Raw genomic sequence first — 27,237 nt, 5'->3', positions numbered from 1 at the left:
CACGTGTTCTACCAAAAATTATTCGTGGGTGGAATTGTCTTGTTACGGTTTAGGGCTGGACAGGCTTCAATGTTCTCCGAGCCAGGAGAGGTTAACAAAGCTTGGGAAGGAGGAGGCACCGCTGTGGACAAAGTGGGTGCCCCATAGTGCCCACAAGAAATGCAGAATTTAGGGGCCACAGGGACATCTGGCAGAGCTCCCAAGGTAAGGAAGAAACAAATGAAGGTAACTCAGTAATTGTGCTGAAATCGGCTCCCACTGGGTAACAGGGAATTGCGGCAGGGGCAGATCCCGACCGACTCTCAGAGCACCGGCCACACAGGAGAGAGACGGAGCCCGGGGTTAATGAGCACAGAGGTGAGAGGACCATTAACCAGCAGAAGACAGAATACCCATTAGTATTACAAGAACTGTGTAACTTGCAGCCAACGAACAGCAATCCCTTTGTTTGCTAAAATGTATAAGTAGGAAAAAGTTCTGATAGTGGGAGCGCTTGATCTGTGGATTATCTGTGGATGAAGCACCCAGGGTTGTGCAACTCTGAAACGGGCACTCGATGTCTCTCTCACTGTCGGCTCGCTGCGCGCCGGGCGCCCAGCCCGGATCTGCGGGCAGCGGTGACAGCGCTGCCCGGCGCGGCGGGCAGGAGGCGGGCGGGCAGCGGGCGAGGGAGCAGCCGCGCCCGGAGCCGCTGAGGGCCGCGGCGAAAGGGAAGCCTCTTCCCAAGGGAAGCCTCTTCCCAGGCGCCACTTCCGCCGCCCGCCGTGCCCGCGATCGCTTCCAGGTCGGGATCCGGCTTCCGGCGGGACGCGGGCCGCGGCCGGGCCCCGCTCGCTGCCCGCCGCGCTCTGAGGGGCCGCGGCGGCCCGGCCGCGAGGGGGCAGCGCGCGGGGGCCGCGGCCGGGGCCGGGCCGCGCTCGGGCCCCGCCGGCCCCGCGGAAGATGTGGGCGCACGTCTGGGGGTTCCTGTACAGCAGCTACTTTCGGTTCTGGCTCAAGTGGGTCCTGCGGCTGCTGACGGGCAAGTGCGAGCTGCAGCGCCTCCTGGGCGGCGCGGAGGCGGGCGCGCGAAGGACGCTGAGCGTAGGTAATGGAGGGGCCGGGGCCGGGGCCGCGGGAGCGCCTCGGAAGCGGCGGGTGCGGCAGCAGTGACGGCATCGTTTAGCCTGGGAAAGACCTCCGTGATCATCGGTTCCGGCCATTAACCCGGCAGTGCCGAACGAACCCGGCGTTAAACCGTGTCTCCCAGTGCCGCATGCACCCGTGCTTTAAATCTCTCCGGGAATGGTGGTGACTGAACCACTGCCCCGGGCAGCCTGTTCAGTGCTTGACAACCCTGTCGGTGCTGGCATTTGCCCTCATATCCAACCTGAACCTCCCCTGGCACCACCCGAGGACGTTCCCTGTCCTCCTGTCAGCCGGGAGAAGGGATCGGCCCCCTCCTGCCCACAGGCTCCTTGGCAGGGGCTGTGGGGAGCGATCCAGCCCCCTGAGCCGCCTGCTTGCGCACCGGTGCCTGGCGTGCAGCCCCAGAACTGTATTGTCACCCCTTCCTGCCAGCCCAGCCGGCCTGTGAGAACTCTAAATCAGTGCCAGCACCGGCTTCCTTGTCTCCTTGCTGAGGGAATTCCAGTGCCATCAAAAAGCGAATCAGAAATCATACTTCACTAGAGTCCTCCCATCACTTTGGGTATATGTTTTTACCTTCCTTTACTAAAAAAATTGACATTGTATAGACATAAATGGATTTTCTTGGAGGTGAGGAAGAGTGATTTAACCTACAGTTGTGCTTGATGCAGAATTTTGATCAAAAATAGCAATTGAAGAAACTGCTGAACATTTTTGTGGTTGTACAGTAAACTGCGGAAGTGACCGTGCTTCCTTACTCTTCAGTAATAAACACAAAACAGGAAGATATCAATTGACATATTTCTCTCCTGACACCTCTTCAAATTTGTCTTTGTTTTGTACATGTAATTGATGCTTTAAAAAATCCAAATCTACTTTCAGCATTGTACTGAAGAGTTAGAAAAAAAAATCTGTGTAAATTAAGACATTCTGTTACCTGATAAACTGTTCATTTTAAGATTGATTAATTTTTTATAACATGTATAAAAGGGATGCAGAATTTATAATGGTTACATACTGCAAGAACACTTACTGACAATTATTTAAAACAGTTCAATTTAACAGTGTCATCTACTTTTTTCCATATTGCAGAACATTCACTGGAATCATCAAAAAATAAGGTAAGAGATAGCAGAGATGAAAGTGTAATAAAACCTTTTTTCAGAGACAGATCCCAGAAAAATAACACATGCATTCACTTTTTGAGAGGGGCAAACTGAAGATGAGTAAAGGACAGAGAGAAGAGAACTTGGAATTTTGTGTTCTGTGTGCTGGGTTTATTTAAGGTTTCTCAACAATAATCCCATGGCCCTTCCAACATTTGTTTCAGTGAAATCTCAGCTTTCTTAGCTACCTGTCTTCTAATTCAGAAACATTTTCTTGGCTGCACTTGTTTCAGTTGGATTAAGAAAACATAATTCAGCAGTGAAAGCAAGCAAGAACCTAGAGCAAGCAACTCTCCAGCTTTGTATTTATTCTTTGTGCAACTGCCTATGTAACATTGTTGTTTACAGCCTGACAAAGTACAAATCACACTCTCATGTAATTATTGCAGATCTTTTAGATGCAGTTTGAGGCAGTGCATTGTAAGCAATTGCCTTGAACTGACCCTTCTCCTCTTGGAGCAAATAATACACACAACAGATACAGAGAGGCTGAGCAGTAATAATAAAGTAGTAATTTATTAGACTTGATTATTATAATGAAGTCTTCATCCTCATGAAGTCCTCTGCTGTGCTAACTGCCCAGGTTTTAAGAAATGCCGTGCACGTTGAAGAAGCTGAGGTGGAGAAGTGTGTCAGAGATGTAATGAAAGAAAAGAAGATTGGACAGAAGGACACAAGGTGTGTTTGGAGACCTTTCTCTGTTCTCACTTGTTTCCATGTTCTTCAGCTGCTTAACCTGGTGCCATGTTTATATTCAACACAAGTATTCAGAATGAAATCTGCAAGTGAAGTGTGATTATGTTCTCATCAGTTCTAGAAAACAAATTGCCAAGTTTAATTCACATGGGTTTGGCATTACTGTCTGTCTGCTTTGCAAGTCCCTTCTGTTACTCCGTGTTTCTAACTAGGATGATCACTGCATTAGTTGAGTACAAGAACTGTATAATTCCTTAGATATATTTGAGAGAATATAGTGGTGCCTGATTAATGTTTGCATTCATCTGCATAAGTAATTAGTGAGTGACAGGGAATGATCAAAATTTCTTCTTTTTTTTGTTTTTTTGCATGTAAGACAAAAAGTTTGGGGGGGTGAAGGTACAGTGGTCAGGATGATCTATGGAGTTGATTTTAGCTCTTTTCTTTTGCCTTTTTTTTTTGCTTTTTTTTTCTTCCCCATAATTGAAGGCAATAGTGTCTGACTGCAGCACTGGAATAAGCTAGAGATGTTTAAAGTATGTAAGTGCACTTAACTACAGTATGCTGTAGCTTGTAAAGATGCACATAAAGGCTGTAGTTTGTAAAGGTACACACAAAGCACTTCCTAATTCTGGTGTTTACATAAGAAAGGTCTTATTTTGTAATTCAAGCTAGAATTTATGGCTGAGTAGGCCTATTTAAATCTCCTCTATGGTGTTTTGTCATTGTTTCAGGTTTAAGACAAACTTGCAAATATCCTTGCTACAGATATCAGGTTATAAAAAATTGTATTTGGATGTGGAGAACCTAAGGAAGGTCCCATATGATTCAGAGAATGAAGAACACGAGGAACAGTTAATTGAGGTGAAATCATTTTTAAAATACATGTCCTGTTTGTTTGGTTTTTTCCCCCCTCTAAGTCCAACACCTTGAAAGAACTTATTGGTAGCATTCTTACCAGCTGGCCTGTTTAAAGCTCTTTTCTACTCACAAACTGCAAAGCAGAACTGCAAACTGCAGAAATGACACATTGAAATAAAACCTCAGAGAAAAAAACCAGAGTTACATGCAGTGGAGTTATTTTGTGTGAAATCAGACATAACAATATATATGTAGAAAAATGAGTTTGTGATGCATCACTGAAGAATCACTACTAAAAAGATTTATAACCTTATGCACACATCTAACTTTGTAAACCACTAATTACTAAATAAAAAAGACACTAATTTTTTCTTATTACTGCATCCCAGTCAATATCAAGGAATGTAGTTTGGTGCTGGAAGATAAAACTTCATAATTATCTCAGCTTGCTATGGAAGCCCCAGCACTGACATGTTAAATGAGTATTCATTGAGAATTTATATTTCAGTTTATAGCTGTCCTATTACAAAATAATGCATGAGGTCATTTCTGTAGTGAAACAAGCCTTGTTTCTTTGGTATTCACACAGCATCTTTGTCTGTGAAGGGAAAATACCCCACTTAATCTTAAATGCAATAACTTCCATGACTGCTGAAGCGAGCCATTGTAGCAGAGCCCAGATTGCAGCAAGGGAACAAAGCAGCTTGCAGACTGTGCCCTGCCCAGTGCCTGGAGAATGGTTTCAGGCTGCAGCAGCACAGCAAGGGCTCTGCATTCTGTCCCTGGGAACACTTGGGCAGCCTGACATGGCAGTGTGTTTGTGCAGCTCTGGAACTTGCTGATGCCCCACGAGAACCTGAGGGCCAGAATCAGCAAACAGTGGTGCGACATCGGCTTCCAGGGCGAGGATCCTAAAACAGACTTCAGAGGAATGGGGCTGCTGGGCTTGGTCAATCTGCTGTAAGTCAAAGAAGGATTTCTTTCTCTTGGTAACTCATTTTCAGCGTCTGTCTTTTCTCTCGTTAATGCTATTTCCAGTAAAAACTGAGCAGAGGCAAATAGAAAGCATCATGTTCAACATCTCTAGGGGCTGCACACTGTAAACATGTGATGGGCTTGGGTAAGGTAAGAAACGAGGGAAGGGACAGAAATCTGCCCAAGACACCTTGTTTTGTTGTTGCCTTATGATAGAGTCGGTAGGTTGTACCTAACTTGTCAAAAGCTTTAAAAATTCCTGCTGTAATGAACAATAGACAAGTTTACAAATCTTTGCTAAGCTGTAATGAAAAATAGACAAGTTTACAAATCTTTGCTAAGCTAACTTTGTGCTGACTAGGTTGAACTTCATATTTGATGTTCAGATCACAATGATTTTTTTTTTACAGTATTAGTTCATGCTGAATATAGTTTATTTTGCTGCCTTTTCCGTGGTTTTCATTTTGTGCCATTTTCCAATTCAAAGCTGATTTTCACCTTTAGTTTAAAGGTACAGATTTTAATGTTGACAGGAGCACAGTATTTTTTTTTCAAAGAATTTAAAATGATATTTTACACCTCCAGGTATTTCAGTAAGCATTACACCAATGAAGCTCGTCAGATCCTTTCTCGGTCAAACCACCCAAAGCTGGGGTAAGTCACTCCAGAATTTTTTCTGGCTGCTTCTATGTACGAACTTAAGTGAAGACTGTTAAACATGTGTCCAGAAGGTAAAGAGGAAAATACATGTGGGCTTTTTCCATTAAAGAATGAAAAAAAGGGTCCAAATAGAAAGGTGTGAGAAACCAAACACAGAAAGCAATTTCTAGCTGGGAACTAAGTGCAGCTTTTTTTTTCCCCCAGAACAGATTTGTTGGGGCAAAAATGTTGCAAAATACCATCTTTATTTAGCATAGTAAATGCCTTTAACGTTGTAGTTAGTTTTATTTATAGTGGACTTCGATTAGATTTAGAAATTCATACTTGTTTTTCACCTTCTTACTGATCCTGTGTTGGGATAGTTTAGATTACCTCTTAAGGTCCTTTTTTTCCCTCTAGGCTTCTGCTGTGTAATAAGTGTTTACAAACAGGTGGCTTGTTTGTTTAAATTTGTTTTCAAAAACTTGGCATATTTAAGCATTTAGCTGTTTTTACAGAGAAATATGCTCTCAAACCAGTCAGATATAATAATCTCATCTGTCTAGCTCCTTGTTAACTTGATGACCTACCAAAAAACAGGAGCCCTCATGACTTTGGTTGTAAATAACATTACCCTGTGCAACTCTGTCATGAACAGCTTATGTGAGACTTTTTGCTCAATTACCTAAGTATATAATTGGTAGAAATGAATTAATTTTTACTTTTTCTTCCTCTACCAACACTTGTTGTTTAAGAATTTCTATTATAATACTTTTTATACCATGCAACAGAAAACCAGATTCTTTCAGCTTGAGCAGCAGGTTGAAATAGACATTCCATTTACACTGCAGCAATTTTTCACATCCAATTTTTAATACTCCAGCAGATCTGAGGATTTCAAATGAATAAGTTGAAGTCCGTTGATTAGCTTTGCCATCTCTATCTTGCAGTGACTTTTACAAGTATTACAGGAGAATTGTGGACTGTCAGAGCTATGCTAGAGCAGAGTGTGCCAGGGAACCTTTTAAGTCTCCCAGTCCATAACGCAAACCCATGATTTGTGTTGCAGATACTCCTATGCCATAGTTGGGATCAATCTGACAGAGATGGCATACAGCTTGCTCAAGAATGGTGCTCTGAAGGGTCATCTCTACAACATGGTCTCTGGGCTGCCACAGATGGAGCACTTCCATCAGTTTTACTGTAAGTACTTGTAGCTGCTCTGGCACTCAGGGCTGGCCACAACACGGAGTTTGGGCTCCTTGGAGTGCACTTACACTCCTTGCTCATTAGCCAGAGCAAGCTGTTTGTCCTCTGTGCTGGAAATGCACCTGTTGCCTAAGCATTGTGCTGCAGCAATGTACATTTAAGGATAATTTCTGTGGCTTTCTATATTTTAGATATTCCAGTCTGAAAACTCAAGTGTTTGCAGATTTATTATTTATTTATTATTAAAGCATCCAAAAGCTTGCTGTAGATCAGGATGGGACAGTCCTTGTTTTCAGGGGTTGAAGAGAGTCTAAAGGAGCACGCTAGGACTGGCTGTGTTTTATTTCCTTCACAGGTTATCTAGTTTATGAGTTTGACAAGTTCTGGTTTGAAGAGGAACCAGAAAGCATTATGCACTTCAACCAGTACAGAGAGAAATTCCATGAAAAAATTAAGGGACTTCTACTGGATTACAATGTGGTACTGACCTTACAAGATACAAAGAAACCTTAAATCCTCTGCAGTATATGAGGTTCTGTATTAAAAATTGAGTGATGCATTTGGATGGAAATTTTCTGTGTTTCACCAAAAACTGTCTAACAACAGAACTTTTTTTTTTTACATTAAGAAAAAGAAAATTAGCAAAATTCAGTTAGGGAAGCTTGGACAATCAACCTCTGTTTACAGGTATTTTTATGCTATTCTCCAAAGGGCAGCTTTTTGAAAAGGAAACAAAACCCAACCAACAAACCAACACAAAAAAACAAACCACAAATCTCAAGAACCTCTGGATTGCTTAATTTTACATTTTCTTTTATACTTCTTGGTGCAGAAACTTGAAGCAGATATTTATGCTGCATCCTGTTTTCTATGAATGGGTTTGACTGTTAATGGTCTTTTAAAAGACAGTTTAAGTTGTGCTTTTCAAATTTGAATTTAAATTCCAACCTTCTCACGTAATGGTTGAGGTTCAGCTTTTAGTTGAAATTATTGTGGTTTTAGATTTTTTGTGTTCTTGTTCCTTTATATGTCATTGATCATTCCACTCAACAATGTTAAATTGCTTTGTAATTAAGAGGTCCTCAAAGGAGATGTATTATTTGTTTATAATTTTGGAAAAGAGGCTTCATCCATCAGCATATTGTACTTACTTGTATTCCAGTACTTAGTAGAAATTACTTCTGGAAAAGGAAATTTATCTATGGATTTGTATCAGCCAATTCCTATGCTTGAGAGAAGTTTAGTTTCCAAACAAACAAAGAGAACCACGTGTCATCAGCATGAGGATAAGATCCTCAGGCTAAAGCTACTCTTTTAAAAGTATTCCTATTGCAAAAACTTTTGATTCTTTCTAATCTGACTTCAAATGATGACAATGATTGACTCAGAACCTGTTGTCAGCCCTTTCTTTTAGCAGCTAAGGGGGCATTCTTAGTGGGAGGTACAGCAGGTTTACTTTAGCCCTTTGCTAATTAAAAAAAAAAAAACCCTTTATTGCAGCTGCAATCCTTATTTTGTAAAAATAACTTCATATCTGAGTACAAGTCTAAAAAAGATGTATTTTCCATGGAAGGGATGCAACTTTGATGTGCTCCTTAATCTTGCCATCCTCAGACAATCTAATAGATAGAACTTCATGTCTGTATTGTGACTAATTATTGCTCAGAGCAACTTGAAATGGATTTGGTATGACCATCACTTTGTTTTCTAAGACCTTCTATTAAATAAGTGCCTTCTGCTGTTTTCAATCAGCTTTTTATTTTGAGTCTTCTAACTAGATCACAGCCTTAGAAACTTGAGTAACTTGAGAAAGATTTTTTCACCTTATACCTAAATGGTTCACAATGCACAAAATTTGTATGTTATACAAGCTTTCATGTATTTTTTTTCATCATCTCAGGTAAACTAGTTAATTTCTAGTCAATGACTACTCTAGAAGAGACTCCTGAAGAATATAAGCATTGAACACAATGAAAGGAAGCACGAGGAAAAAAAAAAAACAAAAAAGAAAAGGCAACCTCCTGTTTGTAATGAGTGTTATTACACTAGATAAGTATGAAATATAATATGTAATACTGCATTTCTTGGAGATCATCAAATCCCACCTGGACATAGCCCTAAGCAGCCTCCTTTGAGGGGCCCTGCTTTAGGCAAGGGGTTGGACTTGGTGATCCCCAGAGGTGCCCTCCCACCCCAGTAATCCTGTGAGTCTGTGCTGTGTAAGTAGTGACTCGTTGCACTGCATCCACCCTTGTGCTCCCAGTCCCTTAAATGCAGGCAGCTCTTGCTTGTGGGGAAGCTCCTGACCAGGGTACACAGGACACGTGTATGGGGGACCACAGTTCTCTTGTCTTTTTGTGGTACCTGAGGTACAGACCAGAGTCAGACAAGCTGGGTGTGCTCAGGGTGGGGAAGGGTTCAGTCTCACCTCTGCTGGGTTGATGCTGCTCTACCAATAGAAAAAAACCCCAAAACCAACAACACCAGCACTGTGAAGACATACACAGGGAGAGTATTTATGGTTTGCCCTGGTTTGTAAACTGAACAGCTGAACTGACCAGATTAGATCCAAACTGACAGTGGGAGCCCCAGTTATTTGTTGATGTTCTATTTCTAGAGGTTCCATACTGCTGTTATCAGATTTCTAAAGTCCCATACCTCCATGGTGTGTTCTCATGGCTGCAGATCTCACAGCACAGACACCTGCTTCTGCATGCTGCTCTCTGCCAGTTCAAAACCCGTGCAAGGCTCTCCCTGACTGGCCAACCCACCCCCTTTTATCCCAGTTATCTTCATTAGCCACAGCTGCAGCCCAATTAAGGACCTCTGGGGCCAAGCCTATACACAGATATTCAGGTACAATACATGCATTTTGCTAGGACTCAAAGGCCATCTCTGCTATAGTTACTTGCTGCTCCCCTGGATGTGGATCTTGGAGTATTCGCCAATGAAGAGCTGAGCTCCTGTGGAGAGCATTCTGGGATTCAGGTCCTGGGATGCAGCTCTGTTTCTCTGAGCTTTGCAGACCCTGGACATGCCAAAAATCCAAGGAAAGAAGTGGAAAGTGGCCCAGGTGGTTACTTTCTAGCCCCATCTTCTGTTGAGTTCATGTGCATTAGTAACTTTCTCTACTGCTTGTAGATCTCCTTTGCAAGCAAAACACCACTGACTTTTTGAATTCCAGAAGTGATCCCAATTGTTTGGCAGCAGCAGCCAAGGAGATGCTATTTGTTATCATCTTCTGCCTGCCAGCTAGTTACAAAATCGTTTGAGCCATCTCTAAAGGCTCCCCTGAGCTACATCTGCAAGCTTTTTTTTTCTGTTTTCTCCTACAGTTGCAAAATTCATCTACACCCTTGTCTTACCAGCACTGTAACTTTCACTGGGCTCCTGTTCTCTGGGAGACTGACATTTAATTATTGCTGAGGCTTCTAAAGCCCAACCATAGAGTCTCAGGGTTCCTATCACACACCTGAGATGTAGTAGTAGTTCAAGCTTTTAATAAAATGCATCTTTGCTAGTTTTTTTTTTTTGTTAAATCAATGGGTGATCTGGGAAGTAAACTGTGGCAGTAAACCCAACCATCATCAGGTGAGTGAGACATAAGGGAATGCATTAGTTTGCATGTAGTAATTAAGGTGAATGTTTAGCTTAGGCTCCAGTGCACCTTCCCAGGAAACAGTTAGAATTTATTTGCATGTGGTTTTGTATGATCAGCTAGCCCAGTAATTCTGTCTAGGAGTCACTCACTGTATGTAGACTAGTACTGGCTGTCCCTGTTTGCACCCCTGGTAGGTTATTAACTGTGTTATGGTGGTAGCTAGAAAATGTATTGAAATTGGTCAAATTGTGTTTAGAGAAGGCAAGGACAAGGCTTTACTAGTCAGTGGTATTTTATGCTAACTCTGTTGTAACGTGACAATCCTAAGGTTATGGAAGACTGGAAATGGAGGTAGGCCACTTTTCTGCAAGTTGGTATAATCTTGAACATCACAATTTGTTGCTCACAGGTTATTCTAAGAGTCTTAAAAACTCGGTAAATTATTTTTTATTAACCATCATGTTTTAAATACATCTTATTAGAACTTGCAAGTGCTGTTAGTTTTCTAACTTGCTGCCTCTTTAAAACATTCACTATGTGAAAGCTTTTATGCAATAGTAGTAAAAAAAAATTAAAACTGGAGAAAAGGTGGTTTTCTAAATTTGTTGTTGTTCCTGTAGCAAATGTTTTAACAAACTACCTTCACTTTTGTTGTTCAGTGTATGCTTGAAACATGGTGCCACTCTATGAACAAATTAATCTGGAGATAAGCAGAAGTTTACTCCAAGCAAATGTAAAACTGAGTCTTTCACTAAGTAAACATACTGTTCCAGAGGTAAGGAACTTGATTGGAAAGCCATGTGAAGACAGTGTTACATAGGAAGAAAGAAAGAATCTTTTTAAACTGGCTGTGCTTCAGTCAGCTGATACAGCCGTGTAAAGAATAGGGCATTTTGTCCTAAAGGGCAATAGTACAAGGGGCCAATTTAAACGCCCCAGGTAAATAGTTTCAGACTTTCAGTCTTTGAAAAACAAAACAAAAATGCAACATCAAACGAAACAATCTTTGCAAAATGCAACAAAAATTAAACACACACGTAGCTCCATTGGTTTTCCAGATTTTCTGTCCTAGTTTAAATAAAATTTCACAGGAGAAATAACAGCCTTTTTTTAGGCATTATGCTGAAAAAGTTTGTGTTTAGTTAGGTGGGAGCTGAGCAATCAGCATCCTTGACAAGACTGCTAGTGATGTGTGGTGAGGGCATAGCCTGTGGTTTCCCCCTGTCGTTCTAGTTTGTGTTGCTGTAGTACCATGGTGACCCATCTTTGGACTGATGTTTCTTGTGCCATTCTAGATACTGTCTTTAGGGAACGGAGAACAACCCAGCCCAAGACAACCTGGGGGCATTTTCTTCTTTTGACACTGTGCTTAGACAGCTGCATACTAATAGGAATTCCTGTTTACCACAATACAAAAGCAATAATGTATACTGTGATGTCTGTGTAATAGAGATGTTTACAATGGTAGCAAATAAAGAACGGGTTAGTCCAAAATATTGTCAGCAGTCGTGTCTTTGGCCTGCTAGAAAATGGAACAATTTTCAGTTTCATGCACCTGCACTGGGAGATGAGTGAAAGCTTTATCCTAGTTTGTTCTTGCCCCCATCCTCCCAACTTGCCTCCAGCTTGCTAAGAGGTTCTTGGTTCTCAATCCTGTTTCGCAGATGGCTGCTCTACTCTGCTGCAAGTGGTAGAGGGTCATTACTGCTTCGTTCCAGTTGCTTTTAAAATCTTCACTTGAAAAGAAGCCCTGTCTCAAGCTTAAAAAAAAAATAAATTTAAAACAAATCCACACACAAAGAAAGCCCCTACCAAACACAACCCCCCCCAAAACCCCAAACAAAGACTTTATTTGAAGGACCTGGAAGTTAACTCTCAGAGGCAACTCAAAATCTGAGCATTTTTGCTCAGGAGGAACACAATTTAAAAGCTGGAGAACAGCTCTGGAGATAGAAACCCTCAACTGTTGCTGGTTGGTTGTTTTTTTTTTCAGACTCCGTATCTTCTGGCATGCCTTCATACAAGCTATGTTAAATAATTTGCTCGGGTTTTTTTAGTTTATTTGTATCTCTCAGGCAGCCTTTATTTCTCCTCCTGAATTCTGAAGAGCAAATGCTTCTATTAATGTCCTGAAGTTCCATTCCATGAGAGCTACAGGATCTCATCTGTAGTGGTTTTTTATTTCTGCAGAAGCACCGAACAGGCCTTGCCACTACAGCAACATCCCAAGCTCCCAATGTCAGATTGATCAGTTATGCAAATGTGTTCTTTTAGAAAACAGGACAAGCAGGCAGCTATTCAGGAAATGTAAACTGAGATAGTGAGTACCACAGGAAAGAGAAGAACCAAATATTAATTGTCTTCTGAAGTGACATACTTCTGAGCTATCTGCCACCATTTATGAGGAACATCTTGCACTGCTGCTAAGACATGACTAAGCTGTATTTCACAGCTTGTATTCCCAGCTCTAAGCCACTCTTGCACAGCAATGCTGCTGCTATCGGCACATGTTGCCATGTTCTATTATTAACCATTTTCCAGTGTAATGTTCACTGCCATATTTTTGTTATTATTTTATGTCAGGCCAGTTTCTGGCTTTGTCATTAAATAAATCAACAGTAGAGATACTAACATTTGTCTGTGTAATAAAGCACAACCACCTCATTTTCCCTCTAGCATGACTTTAATAGTTAAAAATCAAATCTGTGCAGAGTGTACTTTATTTGTTCACATTACCTATTCGTGGTTAAAAACCACTTTATCTGACAGTTTAAAAGCATTCTTTTAAAACAAAATAATTGAACATAGCTTGTGCTAAAAAAATCTGCAAGTTACGTGGATGCAGTATTTTACAGGAGTATAAAAATCAACAGTATTCTACAGAAAATATTCTCAAAACAGCAAATGAAGATTAGGCATGTAGGCATGATCCTGAAACAAACAAATATGAATTAAAAAACAGCTAACAAAATCTAAAAAAAAATCCCAAATACCTGTATAAAAAAGCAAGGATTCAAAGTGCAGGTGCTCCAGTTTTCATTTCAACACATTTTTCAGTAAGTCAATACAGGATACTATTCATTTCATATAAAGTGACAGTGTTCTCAGTAAGATTTAAACATTCAGTTACATTATCTTGCAGATTTCGTTTCATTACTGCTGCTTTACACTGTAGTAAATAAAGACTTATGCAATACAGGCTTTTATGTTCTTAATCTAACAAGGATATGATAGGTTGGTGGTAAAGGTTAGTTTTAAGAACTAAGCTATATGTGCTGTAGATCCAGCCTTAGAAGCAGATATATATATATATACTTTTTTTTTTTCCTAAGCTTTTAAAAACAGACTTCAAATTTTGAAAAGAGACTCTACCAATCTGTTCTGGGACCTGCATACACTGTCTTTGGAGAACACCAGCAAAGCTTCCCAGTGCACTGGTGAGGAATACAGCCCTGGGCAGGCTCATGCTGGAGATCTTCCTTTGGTGGCCCCAGCTGGGAAAGGGCTTTCTCTCTGCTGAACCCAGGGAAAGGCAAATGGCCAGAAACCATCACATTTATCCACATTTGCCTGATTTGGCAGCTAGGTTGGGATGGACTTCTCACTTTCACCTGAGCATACCAGTCTCAGGCACAGGAAGTTAGGAGCCAGGCAGGTGTCACTGAAGTGGTCTTTCATATATTCAGAAAAGTAAAATCAAAGCATTCCTCTTTGGAAAAAACAAAAAAAAAAAACTAAATAAAATTATGATTCAAGAATGTTGCCTGGAACTTATTTTCACCTGAGGTCCTTTTCAGGTTGACAGCGTCCCTTTAAATTTTAGGTTATTCCCATTTTGTTGGGTTTTTTTTCCCCCATCTCTATATATGCCTATTTTAAAAATGCTCATAAATATTGGCATTAAGTTTACATTTAGAAATTAAGAACTAATCTTTACCATTATACACAGACAGCAATATTAATAATACACACACTTCACTGACAAGCATTTTTTTTTCTGTATTTTGAATAAAATTTCCATGTGTAACATTTCCCACAGAAAGAGTGATTATACTTGAAGATAATTATGTCTGCACCCCAACATTTTCACATTAGTGAAAACAACTACGTTTTGAAAATACCAGGGCCTCCGCCAGGTACCAATAAATAGAGAATAAAAAGAAAAAATGAAATAAAAAACCCGACTGCCTTTTATCCCGACATAGTAGAGATTTCATAGTCACTGGCCGAGGTTATTGGCTTACCCCTCATCCTGATGTTTTTAGCATTAGTGATCCTGGCCATCATGGACACAGGCTTGTCAAAGTACCTGACCAGCGCTGGCTCAGTCAAGAGGGAGGCCAGAAACTGTTCGAAGGTGATGGCCCAGTCCCTGTCGATGCTGGTGCTCCTGCGGAGGGCAGGGCTGTGGTGGCTGCGCACCAGCACCGTGTCCTCCCCGATGTCCTCGCAGTGCAGCTTCTCCTCCTCGTGCGAGCCCGCGCTCAGCACCGAGTACGAGGACATGGAACTGTCGTCCTTGGTGTCGTCGTCGGAAATGAGCATGGAAGAGCAGGCCCCGTTGTCCCTGGGAGAAGAGTCTTCCAGCTTAATGTCTTCCATCTGCATGCCCAGGGCGCTGTCGGTGCCAGCGGCCTCCTCCTCGCCGGCCACCAGGCTGCCCCGGAAGGCCTTGTGCTGATCCAGGGGATACTGCTGGTGCTCCTTCTTCTGGAACAGCTCGCCCTGAACGGCTTTGCTGCAGTTGCTGCTGTCTGTGTCGCTGGGGGGCTGCATGCTGAAGAGCTTGCCAACCTCCCCGATCTCCAGGAGCAAGCTGGTCACGGCAGCTGTAGCGTGGTACAGGTCCTGCTCGTTGGGGTCTTCACTGAACATGTTGTACATGGTCTTGCACAGCTCAATGAACTGCCCCTAAACGCAGGGGGAAGGAGCATTAACAAGAGCAGGAAAAAAATCCTGCTGACATCTTCCAAACCAGTTTTAAAACACTGGGAGTGAGGCAGGACACAAGAGTTTATGTGACTCAAGTGAAATTTTACATAATGCAGGCGCAGTCTAGGAAGATATTCTATGACTGGGCAGTCACATATGTTGCATATCTAAAAGGTATTTAGAATAAATTATTGGATGTTTTGTCCAACATACCACAAATACACTTCTCTGCAGCCACAGGAGGGCAACAGAGGGTGAGCAGTGAGACATTTTGCATTGATTTTGGTGGATTTTCTTGTAGGAACTAAGCTAAGTATAACTAAGGGTTTGCTAAAACTGATGAGAAGTAATGAAAAATGAAGTCCTGCAGCACTTAGCTGACAGGAGTAACTTAGTTGGATACAAGTATTTGAAATTCAAAACTGATAAATTAGATGGGAAGATTTGCTCAGGGCTACCTTAAGTAAGAATCACTGTTGTACAGGAAATAAACCTTCCCTACATGCTCTGGAGGAAAGAGCTATCCCAATGGGTCTCCTCCTCCTCAGCAGCTGTGGATCTGAGGGGAATGAGACTGGCAGTACAAATTACAGAACATAAAATACTACTTTCAGGTTATGCTTATTAGACATTAAGAGCTGGCTGGTGATATTCAGCATCACATCCTTTGTCTAAAGATCAAAATAATATGTTTTACCATTCCTATATGTGTGTATCTCATTTTTGGGATGTTTTGGGAGCTGAATGCCACTTAAAAGTATTTTGTAAACAATAAACTTCTGCAATCAGCTGATGGCTACTCTGGTAAAAAAGCATCTGTTCAAAATAAAACCTCTGTTCAGTGTTAATACATTGAATATTTATAGATACGTGAAGAAAGTTTAAATTTAATGAAAAGTGGCAGCGGAAGTACCTGATTCAGCTTGGGTAAGTCCTTTGTGTTTTTTGCTTTGGATTTATTCTCTTGGCTCCACATTCTCAGGTAATTTCGATTCTCTTGTGAGCTCTTCTTGCCTATTGCCAACAAATTAGCCAGAGGTGGAGGAAAAAGTCCATGAAGAAACCTCAAATTATTACCTTTATTCCCCATTTTCAAAAGGAGCATCTTTACATGAAATGAAAATATGTAACTCACAAGGAGAGACCAAGCATACCTTTGTCTGTTTTCAGACTCACTGTAACAAACCCATCATCTACTCCATGTTTGCTCCTGCTGTCTAGGCCAACAACTAGGAAGTGGAGGGGCAGGGGGAGAGAGAGATCAGTGTGGGTTTAGATACACACATTGTTTTCACGTGTACAGTGCAAAATAACAAAATGTTTACAAATATTTACAAGCTCTGCAAAAAAAAAGCAGAGTAAAAATCACAGGTATAAATTATGGCTTTGTTTACCCTTAAACCTGCCCATAAATTCTATTTAATTTATACTATCACTACTTAGGCTGGGACAACCTTAGGTTTTGTCCACATAGTACAATGATTAACCCATGCTAACACAACACACCTCCTAGCATGATACATGTTTGGTGATTATACTGGTGCATCCTCTTTTGCCTCTCAGGACTTGAAATTGCCATTTCTAGACTATTAACTCTTACCTGTATTTTCAAACAACTTTCCTCCCACTTATAACCTGAAGGATGGGTTATCTTTTTCTTGAATCAAAAAGAAACTTCACATCAAGTATAACAAGAAAGTCAATAAAGCAGAAGGGATGAGACCCTGGCTCTCGTTAGGGCACATGAGATTTCCAACTGCTGAACTACATTTTGATTTATCTTTTGCTCTCGGTGTTTTAGAACGTTTTAAGTTCTGATCCAAATACATCTTGAAAGCCAATCTATCTATTCTCGTTCTTCACAAAATTACTTCTACTACAACACATGGAGTTATTCTACAAGAACTTCTGCAATGCACAATTCAGGGGGCTCTGAGTGTACACATACCTGCACCTCTCAAGATGGCAACACATATACAAAGGCTCCATAATACTTTTCACAGAGAATACTTTGCTAACAAAGTTTAATCCCATTAAAAAGTAGCTCCCTAAAAAGACATGCTGATTGAAATGCATCACCTCATCTTCTCATGCCCGAGACAAAAGATGCCTACCATGTGTACAGTCTGGTGTGATGTCCTCAAAAAAGTACTGAGTAGCTTCAAAAGCAGAGTCTGGCTCTTCTTGCTCAGGGGATGGATCTAAGCAACATAGCAAGATTCTTTCATTAAAAATTTCACTCTTTAATCAAAAACTGAAAGATATTTCCATTAATACATTTCGAATGTAGATTTCTAGAAGTACGAGGGTGTGATGTGCTAGGAATCATCTCTTTTCAGCTCATAGGAGATGAACAACTGCACCTGAATTGTCTCCTTCCCAACATCCAATACTGTAGCACAAGGAGCTGTTTGCTTCTAGAGGCTGGCTTTCCCATCTTCCCATGCCAACTTCCATTACTTACTGCAGGGTTTGCCCTCTTTCCTACCTTGAAACAACCTGTCATCATTTGGAATGAGCTTGCCAGTCCCCAGATATGAGAAACTGCATTCTTAAAACCAGGTATTTTTGGTAATAGTTCAATGTCTTTTTTAATTTTAAGTATTTTTAGAAAGTATTTGAAGTATTTTTTCCCATTTAAATTACTGAATCACTCAGGCCTACCTCCAAGCAAAACCAGCTGGGAGCAATCAGCCATGTTCAAAGTAGACAAATGGGAATGTCCTCTCAAAGTTTTTAGATATGTTTACCACAGCATGTAGATGTGCACATTTATATGTTTATGGAGGGAGCAATTGAGGGCTGTGAGGATGCTTTCAGACTTTCCAAATCTGTCTGGTTAGAGTAGAAGCTCCCTTATTTTAGTGCTGCATAAACAGATACAGTAATTCCCACAAATTAATTTTTAATTGGGAAAGCCAGTCATAAACAACTCTGCTCCAAATTCCTGTTCTCAGCAAAACAAGAGCTATTTTAATATGATTTACTTACCAGGCAAAACATGCATTTTATACAGTAGCTTCAGCTTCTCTGTAAGATCTCCATGGCATGCTGCACCTGAACAACATTAGATGCAGTGTGTTACTAGTCAGCATTCCGTGCCATTTTATTTGTTATTGCCACAATAACAGCTGCTACATTCACTCTGGGAAGTACTGTACCCCTTTCAAGCTCCAGATCATAAGGCAGTCACTCGACTTCATACAGTAAAAACAGTAAGAGAACACAGACCAATCTACCCTGAATTTCATACTTGAATCTTGGGTCCTTTTTTAAATGCCTATTTCGTAAAACTCTGTCTATGGTTATGGCATTATCACTCAGAAAGGCCTCTAGCTGGAACTTAACAAGACCTTTTTTGTGTTGAATTCAAACTTTCTGATCTGAGGATCTAATAACAACATCACATGTCTCAGAGCAGTAAGATATTTACCAAAAAAAAGAAAAGAGAGAAATTCAAATAAACAGCATTGATCATAGCTTAGCCATGGGCTAAATTGATGTTCAGGCAATGCTTTCTAGTGATTTTTCCACATCAACCCCTTACTTGTTTCTGGTCTACACTAGAATTAGCCGTATGAAATCCAAGAGGTCTATTGAAGCCCCTCCTTCCAATTAATTAAATGGACAGTAGTTAATTTTCAAGTAACTAAATAACAGATAATCAGACTTTTTCATACATCTTACTTGTTGTGACATGCCATCCATAAATAAATGAACTAACTTCTACTAATTAGATTGTGCAGAGATTTATTTGACCTTATAGGTGACTGTGTCAATGTACCCCTGCTATGCAAACTACAGAGTGTGGTGTGGCAAGTACCAACAATCACAGTCTCTTGTAAAGCTTAACACTCCAATAAATACAGATGTTAGGCCAAAACAAAGTTGAGCACAACTACATTAGCCATTTTGCTTTCAACATGGTCCTTTTTAAGCACAGAACCTCATGATGTTCCCATCTGGTGTATCACACCATGCAGATAATGCATTCTCTTCTGGTAAAGGCAACGTGACATAACCAAAGGACAGAACGGGCTGCACTTCTGCCTCCTCCATCAACAGGGAACTGCAAAATAGGATTCAGGGCACAGGGTGACACGTGTAGGCTTGTTGCTCTCTCTGTCCCCAGATTTGAAGAGAACTGAAAATCTCCATAGCTACAGTTGGAGAAAAATCTGTATGTGCTTCCTGATGCACACTCTTCCTTCCTCCTACATGCATCCCTTTTCCTTTTTGCTCAAAATTAGGAAGAGTATTGCCAGCAGGGTCAAGGGAGGTGATCCTGCCTCTGAAAGGCACGGAGGAGTGGTGAGGTTACCACTCTGCTTTTTGAATATCCTCCTGCATTCTGTGGTTGAAAAAACCCTGCTAGCAAAAAAGAAAAAAAAAATATACACTCAAGTACTCCTTGCAGGACACAGCTTTCAGGGTGCTGACTTGGACAGGAGGCTGTGCCAAGTACTGCAGTCAGCAGCAGCCACTGGGGAATGGGGAGCTGTGTGCTCTGAGAAGGGAGTACTGCAAAAACATGATGGGAGGCAGGAGGCCACTTGGAATCCATGCAGAGATTGCTGTAGCTTACTTGGATGTGCAGTCAACAGCTGTCATGCTGTAATCCAGTGTGTTACAGAAGTGCAGGGGAGCTTTGTCAAGAGTGAATAACTTAAAGAGCTCCTAACCAAGGCTGAAAACCTCTTCTGAGCAGCACAACTCATTGGGCAAACCACTCCTATATTTGGACTATATTATTTTAACAGGGCACGCAGTAAACATAAACAATGCACAAAGTTATTCCATCTTTGCTCAGCTGAGGCCCTAGAGGCACCTGAAGTAGGAGGTTCTTGAGCTATGTTTTGTAGGGACTATGAAAAAGAAATGGAATGATTACAAGTCCTGGGGCATGGTGAAATATGCTCAAACAGGTCCCATTGTTCTTTTGTTGACTGTGTTGTCCTTCTTACCACTCATGTGCTTCTCAACTGAAAAAGGTGTCAGCAGGGTTGATTTACTTTTTAGGGGGAAAAAAACAGAAGGTTTTTGAATTACACCACAGTGGGCTTAGTTTCTGAAAATATAGGAGATTTCAGAATGAGCATATTTGATTGTTTTGCCCATTGAAGATTTTAGTTCAGTCATGTTGGCTTATAGCCACATCTGTGCATTTTACATACATTTCTGTTCACAGTGCTCAATACTGGCCCTTGCTCTTATTACTCATTATTGGTTCCAAAATTTGCTGTCTCCATCAATAGCTGGTTGACTGTTCCTGACAGCATCCTGTGAACTGGAAGAGTAGTTAATTTCTGGGTCCTCAAAAGGCCCCAGTGTGCTACATGGAACAGTGCCTCAAATACAAATCACTGCATCACAGGAAACACTGGGATTTTTGGGGTAGTGTGAAAGGGAGGTGTGCAGCCAGTTTTATTGTCAGAGCTGTTTTGCACTTACAAGAGAACAAGTGCTACTACTTCTGTGCAGAGGTTTTAATGCAAGGCTGCATTTGGAGCCCTAATGCTTAAATTAACAAAGAGTTGCTGAAAGCCAGACAAGGAAACCTTTTCACTCTCAAAAAGAATCAAAATATAGAGCTGGCAGAAATTCCACATTGCCCTGAAATGACACATGGTAGGTGGTGAGATGTTGGTCACCTACAGCAAACAACTCCTGCTATATTTAAAAAAGGAGGGGCCAGCTCCTGCCTCATCTTGGCTTCCTCACGCTAACCCTGGGGCTTGCAATGTCGGTTTTCATGCCCTGAAATCTTGCTTCTTCAAGACTAAAAACATTCAGCCTCCCTCTCTGACCTGCACCTCCATTTTCTCCTTTTCAGGGGACTTCCAAACTGCTCTCTGCAGTTTCGGTTACTGATTTCAGAAGCAAGAGAGGCAGTACCTCACACTCTAACTAATGCCTAGGGGAAATACACCTACGTTAAGCACCTGTGTTGCAGTTAGATTTTGTGTTGAGAGTTAGCAGTCGGTGGAATCCTCAGATCCTAATGGATCTGTTCATGTATTGTCCTTTTCCCAGTGTGATACACCACTGCCTAAGGCAGCTTCACCTACTAAGGTCTGAAGGGACCACTGGCACAGGCACGATAAAAATGAGCTGAACAGAAACAAACTGGTCTGTCACGTTAGTCTGAAAGCGCCGCGGATCCTCCTTACTCAGTCCAGAGACGAATTCACGGAAGTTGATGAGCAGATCTCCATTTTCATCCAGAAGCCTGAACAAGCGGGCAGCCAGCGTGTCTGAGTGAGTGCCACAGGCCCAGGGGAAGAGGAGGGCAAACATGCCCTTGAACTGCTCGAAGTCAATGCGGTACTGCTCCAGGTAAGGCAGGCTGGGGTCGTGCCGCTCCGTGGCATTGCTGTTCCCTCCCCAGTAGCAGCTCGTCAGGTGCTCTGCCTGAACACAAGGTAAACACCACGACACGGTCAGCACCTCTAGACACAACGCATCCCTCTCCATGATAAAAACAATGCCAAACAACTCTTCCACATGCATTCTTAAAACAATGCGAGATAACAGATGCATTTCAGTTTATCCAGCCCTTCTGCTTTTGGAAGGGGTTTCTCCTCTAAACAGCATAAAAAAACATCCCTCTATTAAAAAAAAAAAAAGAAAAAAAGAAGATAAAGCAAAACTTTTTCTGCCTTCAGGTAGATGAAACATGAAATACCAGAACTGTGACTTCCCAGGCTTGTTGCGCTTGGTCACCCTCATCATGCGGCTAAGTCAGAAGGCTCATGAAATCTTTATTTAATCTCTACTCATATTAGAATAGCTGTTTATTTGAAATATTTTTTTGTAGATTCTCAAAAACAGTGAATAATGTACTGTTCTTTCAGTCTTAACTGAAGTCAGTGGAGGTTCTGGGGCTGATTTTGCCAGAATCTAATTCAAAACAATTCAGAAGCTTAGAGAAAAAGATGCCAGCACTGCACAGTCATTAACCAGGGAAGACTGTCGGACTTGGTCTCACTGATTTCATGGAAGACTGAAAGAAGGCACTGCAGGATTTGGACAATTTGGACTTCTTGTTACAGATGGGAAATTACAGGATATAAATTCTTGATGATATTAAAAAAAAATCTCTAGTTAAAACAGAGGAAGAAAGTAATTTAAGACGTGCATGAAGGTGAAGCTAACACATTTAAATGCTCACCTTTAAATCTGTGGATCTAATGGCACTGCTGTACAACCAACTTAGAAAAACACATCACTTTGTGGCATTAAATTCCCATTTAATGCATTAAAGCATTAACAATGGCAAAAATCAGCTACTGCTATACAAAAGTATGAACTATCTGAGATAACAGAATAATTGTGATAAATTCCAAAACTTGGGTCAGCTAGAGAGACACATATGTTTAGTTTCTAATGACTGATCAAAAGCCTCTATCCAATTTTTCATTTTATTTTTTTACCAGTATATGTTTTTTTCCATGGACAAATCAATTAGTGAACTAAACCTTTCTCAATGTTTTAAAAACTGCTTGAGTTTAGGATTTCTTTGTATATCAGTAATACAGCAGCTAATTCAAATTTGTATCAAGATACCAAATAATAACTGACAGACTTGACTTGGTGCTTAGAAAAGACAGAGTCCCACAGCAAAAATGAACATTTACACTTCCTAGAGGCACATGATCTTATCTTCACTCAGCTTTACCTTGAAAAGCGCATAGAGTTCCTCCAGTTCATCGATAGTAAAAGAAGTCTCTGTCACAATAGTCCGTACCTTTTGAAACACAACATTAACAGTTACAGATTTGAAATTCATGTTGCACTGAAAAGCCAAGTTAAGTTCAGAAACTGACTCAACTTATTACGTGCAGAGAACATTATTTCAGTACTGACCACATTGCGCTTTGTCGTATCTTCGAGGGTTTGGATGACTTTCAGTCTTTGTTTGAATCTCATTTGTTCAATTAAATCTGCCCGGATACTTCCAAATTTCTTGAAAGAGAAAAAGTAGTACATGATTGTCTGTGTATTAATATTCAGAATATTCAGCTTGCCTTTAATTTATTAGAAAAATTAATTTAATTATATGATGCACCACAAATGAAAATGCTGTTAATGCATTTTTCAAACACATTACAAAATTACAAAGACTTTACGAGTATATCGCTAGATTTTATTTTTCCCAATAACTTATTTTAATTTGAGAGGTCTTTATTTAATTTCAGACCTTCTCATTTCAAACTGTAATCTCAGTACGTAGAAACTTCTTGCTTGGCAAATCTCTGTGAATAGATTGTTTCATAAGTCCTCCTGCAGAGTTATATTTCAGCTTGTCCTGGAATGTCTCATAATCACAACAGAAAGAGAATATTAAACTATCTGGGGATCTCTAATGGCTGAGACAGTACAGCAGTCCTTACCCTCTGAGTATCTGAAACAAAGTTGCAAGAATGCAATTTCCACTAGGAAAATATGCTCTTTAATACCCAAGTCTTATTTTCAGAAGTTTTTTCCATAATGCACATAACAGTGTCAGGGAGCTCCTGCACATACTACAAAAGCATCATAGGGGGAAAACCTATTAGGAATAATATTCCATGTTTTCATATGCAGAGGAATGCCTAATCCCTAAGATTCATTTTTGTAGAAGTATTATAAGTAGAAGTTTCTTGCCATCCAAAATCCACACACCTAGGAATGCACAGATGATCAGCAGGAACAACAATGCCAAACATCAACTACACCACATCTAAAGCATAAAGGGGTGGCAGGACACACTTTCATACAAGATGGATTTATATTTCCAGTGCAAGTGCATCTACATAAGCAGGTCATAATATGCTGGCATATCCTTGTAAAATGAAATTAATGCTAAAGCTGCATTTCTCTATAAAGGTGTTCATCTTTATCACGTACCTAGGGAGTAAAAAAATGCTTTATGTACTTGTGAGCATGTTGCAGATAAAGAAGTCTTCTGACAAAAACAGAATGTAGATAAAGATGTAGAATGTAGATATTCATGAATATCAGGCATCAAAGAGGTATTTCAGGTATTGACAAAACCTTAGAAGGACAGATCTTCTGAGGCCACACCTATTCCAGTAATCAGTTTATTTACTGGACTAGAAGGCCAAATAAGATGGTCTGTCCACATCCATAAAACTAAAACTCACGTAGCCTTCAAAAGAGGAAGGTTGCAGATGATTACCTTCTGGGAATGGTCCTTTGTCCATGCTAAATTTCAAATTGTATAAGGAGTTGTTGTTGGAAAGATGTCACCTGTTCAAGGTCAAAACTGAATCAAACCTTCCCACAGCACAGACCTTCCAGGGTCAGTTCTTTAGTTAGTATGGCCAGATACCACTCTACACACAGCTGAAATGTCGAAGACCAATTTTTTTCCTAACTAGCTAACACCCAAATTAAATGAGTTAAACATGTAACTCTGATTATGAGTCTACACTCCACAGACAGCTAGTGAGTTGTGCACAGGCTTTTAAAACTGCAGTTATTATGCATTATTTCAGCCACTTCTACTATAATTGTTATGAAACCAGGATCTATGGCTTCTGAATTACATGCAAATTGAATGAAAGGATAAGAGATTTCTTACTGAAAACTATTTTCAGTAAATTAAGAAATTACTGGCACTATAAAATGCACTTGTTATGTATATTCTCTTCTTTAAAGACAATTTCTGCTTTGAAAGTAGAAAGTCTGCTCAATATCATCACAGAGAGGGGGGCTAATCACTTATTACCAAGCAATTCTTCTGCATCCTTTCAACTTTCACTGGAGACCTCTCATAGATGCATCTGACACGATTACCTAAGAGCTGGACAGTGTCAGAGCATGATGTTCATAAAACAATTCATGTATTGTGACTTGGCCAGAGCCATCAAGCTCTCAGACTCATCACATTTCCATGACAAATATCACACAGGACCATCTGGAAGAGACAAGGTTTTCCCCCCTCCTTGGGGATGGTGTGTGTATGCTTGAGGGAAGGCAAAGGTCTCAAAAAACCCCACGTTTTCTTCAGCTGTAGGTCTTCCTATTATTTTTAAATGATAAATGTCTACAATATTAAGAATAGATGGTCACACCAGCAAGGACTCTTAGCAATTTAATTTCTAAAAATTACCAAAAATATGCTCATTTAGTTTATATTATAGAAATCAACTCCATGTCAATGGAAGGGAATAATGGAAATTAAAGAGAAAAAATCGTTACAGTTTTTCCTTGATTTTTATAAAATGTCAGTGTAACCAGACATATATTAACTGATGGCTTTTTTTTTTTTTTAATTTAAGGACAATTAAACCAGTCTGCAGATTTTAGCTGGTTTTGCAGGCTTTGTCCTGCCCTTTAATAGATATTAGTTATTAGCAGCTCCTTTCACTTGGATTTTCTTTCAGCTTTGGTGATAGTAGAGAATATAGTGGCCCATGGTCACAAACAGCACTTTTAAGTAAATGAAAGGCAAAAGAAACAAAGTTTCACTGATAAAAGAAAGGTCTTCTGAAATCATACAGATTTCACTATTGTTTCAGTTTGGAAAAGCACAAAAAAGCTTAAATGAGAATTAACTCCTTTCAAATTAAAAGTTGAGCCTTTCGTTCGTAAATCACTTTTTGGTTGTGGGCTGCTCTCCTTTGAGGCCTCGCACTTCTCTGAAAACAGCTCCAATTAAAAGTCTTGGTTAAAAGAAGAAGAAAGTCTAACTCCTCTTCCTTGCTCAATTTCAGGCTTCTCAGATGAGTCTGCATTTCTTTTATGTTCTTTCTGTTTCAAGCAAAGCCAAACTGGAGTATCAAATTCCTCTGTGAAGCAGAAGTTGTGTTAGTTGCTAAGTTCCTGTTAAGAAGTCTTATCCTACCTCATAGGAAGACCTGATTAGCCTGAAGATATCCACCTCAGGATAAGGCTCTACATCATCACTGAGCAGGGAGTGAAGATGAGGAATGGGAGGAAGAGTACTGTCCTTATTAGTTACACTGTCCAAGTATCTGGTGGGGAAAAAAAAGAAAAAAAAAAAAGAGAAATGAGAAATTCAAGATAAATTTGTATGCCCTCCCTCCTGAGGGTTAACAGCATACAGGTTACATATTGATTATTACATGTAGAAGTGATAAAGCCATTCTCTAGGAAGAGAATGGCTTTAAGGTTATACTACTGAAATTTATTATGAAAAAATTCCAAAGTTCCAGAAGCATATGGAAAACTAAACACCACTACCAAGCCCAAGAAAATCAGAGGTTACACTCAGCAGCACTAGCTCTGATGAAATGACTCAAGCCACTGAAATCTATTTTTTCAAGATCCTACCTAATTCTTCTGAGTCCAAGTTAGTCTATTCCCAAAACAACTTTCCTTAACACCAAGGCTTTTTCTTAATACTTAAGAGGTAGCAGGCTGAAGTAACAAAACCCATGTAATCCACTAAAATAATGAATCAAGTTGAATTTCTATAACTAGGTTTGGGAAGTTTATTTGAATGTCTTGAAAGAAGAATTTGTATCTTGTTGGTCAGTTAGCATTATTTTAAAATAATATAAGGAGTACCTTACATGGATGAAAGGAGACTACAAGTAGGTAAAATATTTACATTTATGATACTGGTTTAAATTTAGTATTTCAACATAGAATACAAATCAGAAAAGCAGGCCAAAAAACCCAAACAAAACCACAAACACGAAGATACTTAATTTTCTGTAATAAATACCTTCCCAAGACTGTCATGGCTTCTCCATCATCTTTACAGTTAAGCAACTTGTCTACATTAGCTTCGAGGACAGCGAGTGCTAACTGAAATATCACCTTATTCCTTCACAGAAGAAACAATCCACAACTACCACTGCACTTTCAAATGGCATTACACTGAGGAAAAGAGTGAGGAACCAGGACAGGGAGATGGTGGAGATGACACCCAGATCCTGCATGCAGTCATAAAGCTGTGGAATGTAGTCACGAGCCAACTCTTCAAAGACACCCTGATCCACCAATGCTCCTGTTGAAGATAAATAAGGGTGAATTAATTCAGGAACAACTGATACA

At 40.4% G+C, this 27,237-nt stretch overlaps 2 protein-coding genes across 2 annotated transcripts in view; one reads left to right on the top strand and one right to left on the bottom strand.

Moving 5' to 3' along the window:
* The first annotated feature begins 913 nt into the window (after nt 1–913).
* On the top strand, nt 914–11,769 carry ELMOD2 (ELMO domain containing 2). The gene is made up of 8 exons (XM_036383034.2): nt 914–1,087; nt 2,221–2,249; nt 2,878–2,972; nt 3,725–3,854; nt 4,678–4,811; nt 5,412–5,480; nt 6,535–6,668; nt 7,030–11,769. The coding sequence occupies exons 1-8, from the start codon at nt 943–945 to the stop codon at nt 7,185–7,187; spliced, it is 894 nt and encodes a 297-aa protein (XP_036238927.1). The 5' UTR covers nt 914–942; the 3' UTR covers nt 7,188–11,769.
* A 1,170-nt stretch (nt 11,770–12,939) lies between these two features.
* The window catches only part of TBC1D9 (TBC1 domain family member 9), a 47,026-nt gene continuing 32,728 nt past the window's right edge, over nt 12,940–27,237 (bottom strand). The window contains 11 exon segments of the mRNA XM_036383008.1: nt 12,940–15,186; nt 16,121–16,221; nt 16,362–16,436; nt 17,322–17,408; nt 18,199–18,264; nt 21,378–21,618; nt 22,886–22,954; nt 23,074–23,172; nt 26,060–26,189; nt 26,906–27,005; nt 27,008–27,190. Of these exon segments, the coding sequence (XP_036238901.1) occupies nt 14,467–15,186; nt 16,121–16,221; nt 16,362–16,436; nt 17,322–17,408; nt 18,199–18,264; nt 21,378–21,618; nt 22,886–22,954; nt 23,074–23,172; nt 26,060–26,189; nt 26,906–27,005; nt 27,008–27,190 (1,871 nt within the window). The 3' untranslated portion in view covers nt 12,940–14,466.

Source organism: Molothrus ater, chromosome 4, assembly GCF_012460135.2.
Source record: "Molothrus ater isolate BHLD 08-10-18 breed brown headed cowbird chromosome 4, BPBGC_Mater_1.1, whole genome shotgun sequence".
Taxonomy (NCBI): Eukaryota; Metazoa; Chordata; class Aves; order Passeriformes; family Icteridae; genus Molothrus; species Molothrus ater.
This window is presented reverse-complemented; position numbering and strand designations above follow the sequence as displayed.

What these genes read in the sequence shown, in the direction of transcription:
- ELMOD2 (XM_036383034.2), top strand. Translation starts at nt 943, where the DNA reads ATGTGGGCGCACGTCTGGGGGTTCCTGTACAGCAGCTACTTTCGGTTC. An exon ending in TGGAATCATCAAAAAATAAG is followed by an intron (nt 2,250 to 2,877) that starts GTAAGAGATAGC and finishes CTAACTGCCCAG; the next exon opens with GTTTTAAGAAATGCCGTGCA. An exon ending in CTGGGCTTGGTCAATCTGCT is followed by an intron (nt 4,812 to 5,411) that starts GTAAGTCAAAGA and finishes TTACACCTCCAG; the next exon opens with GTATTTCAGTAAGCATTACA.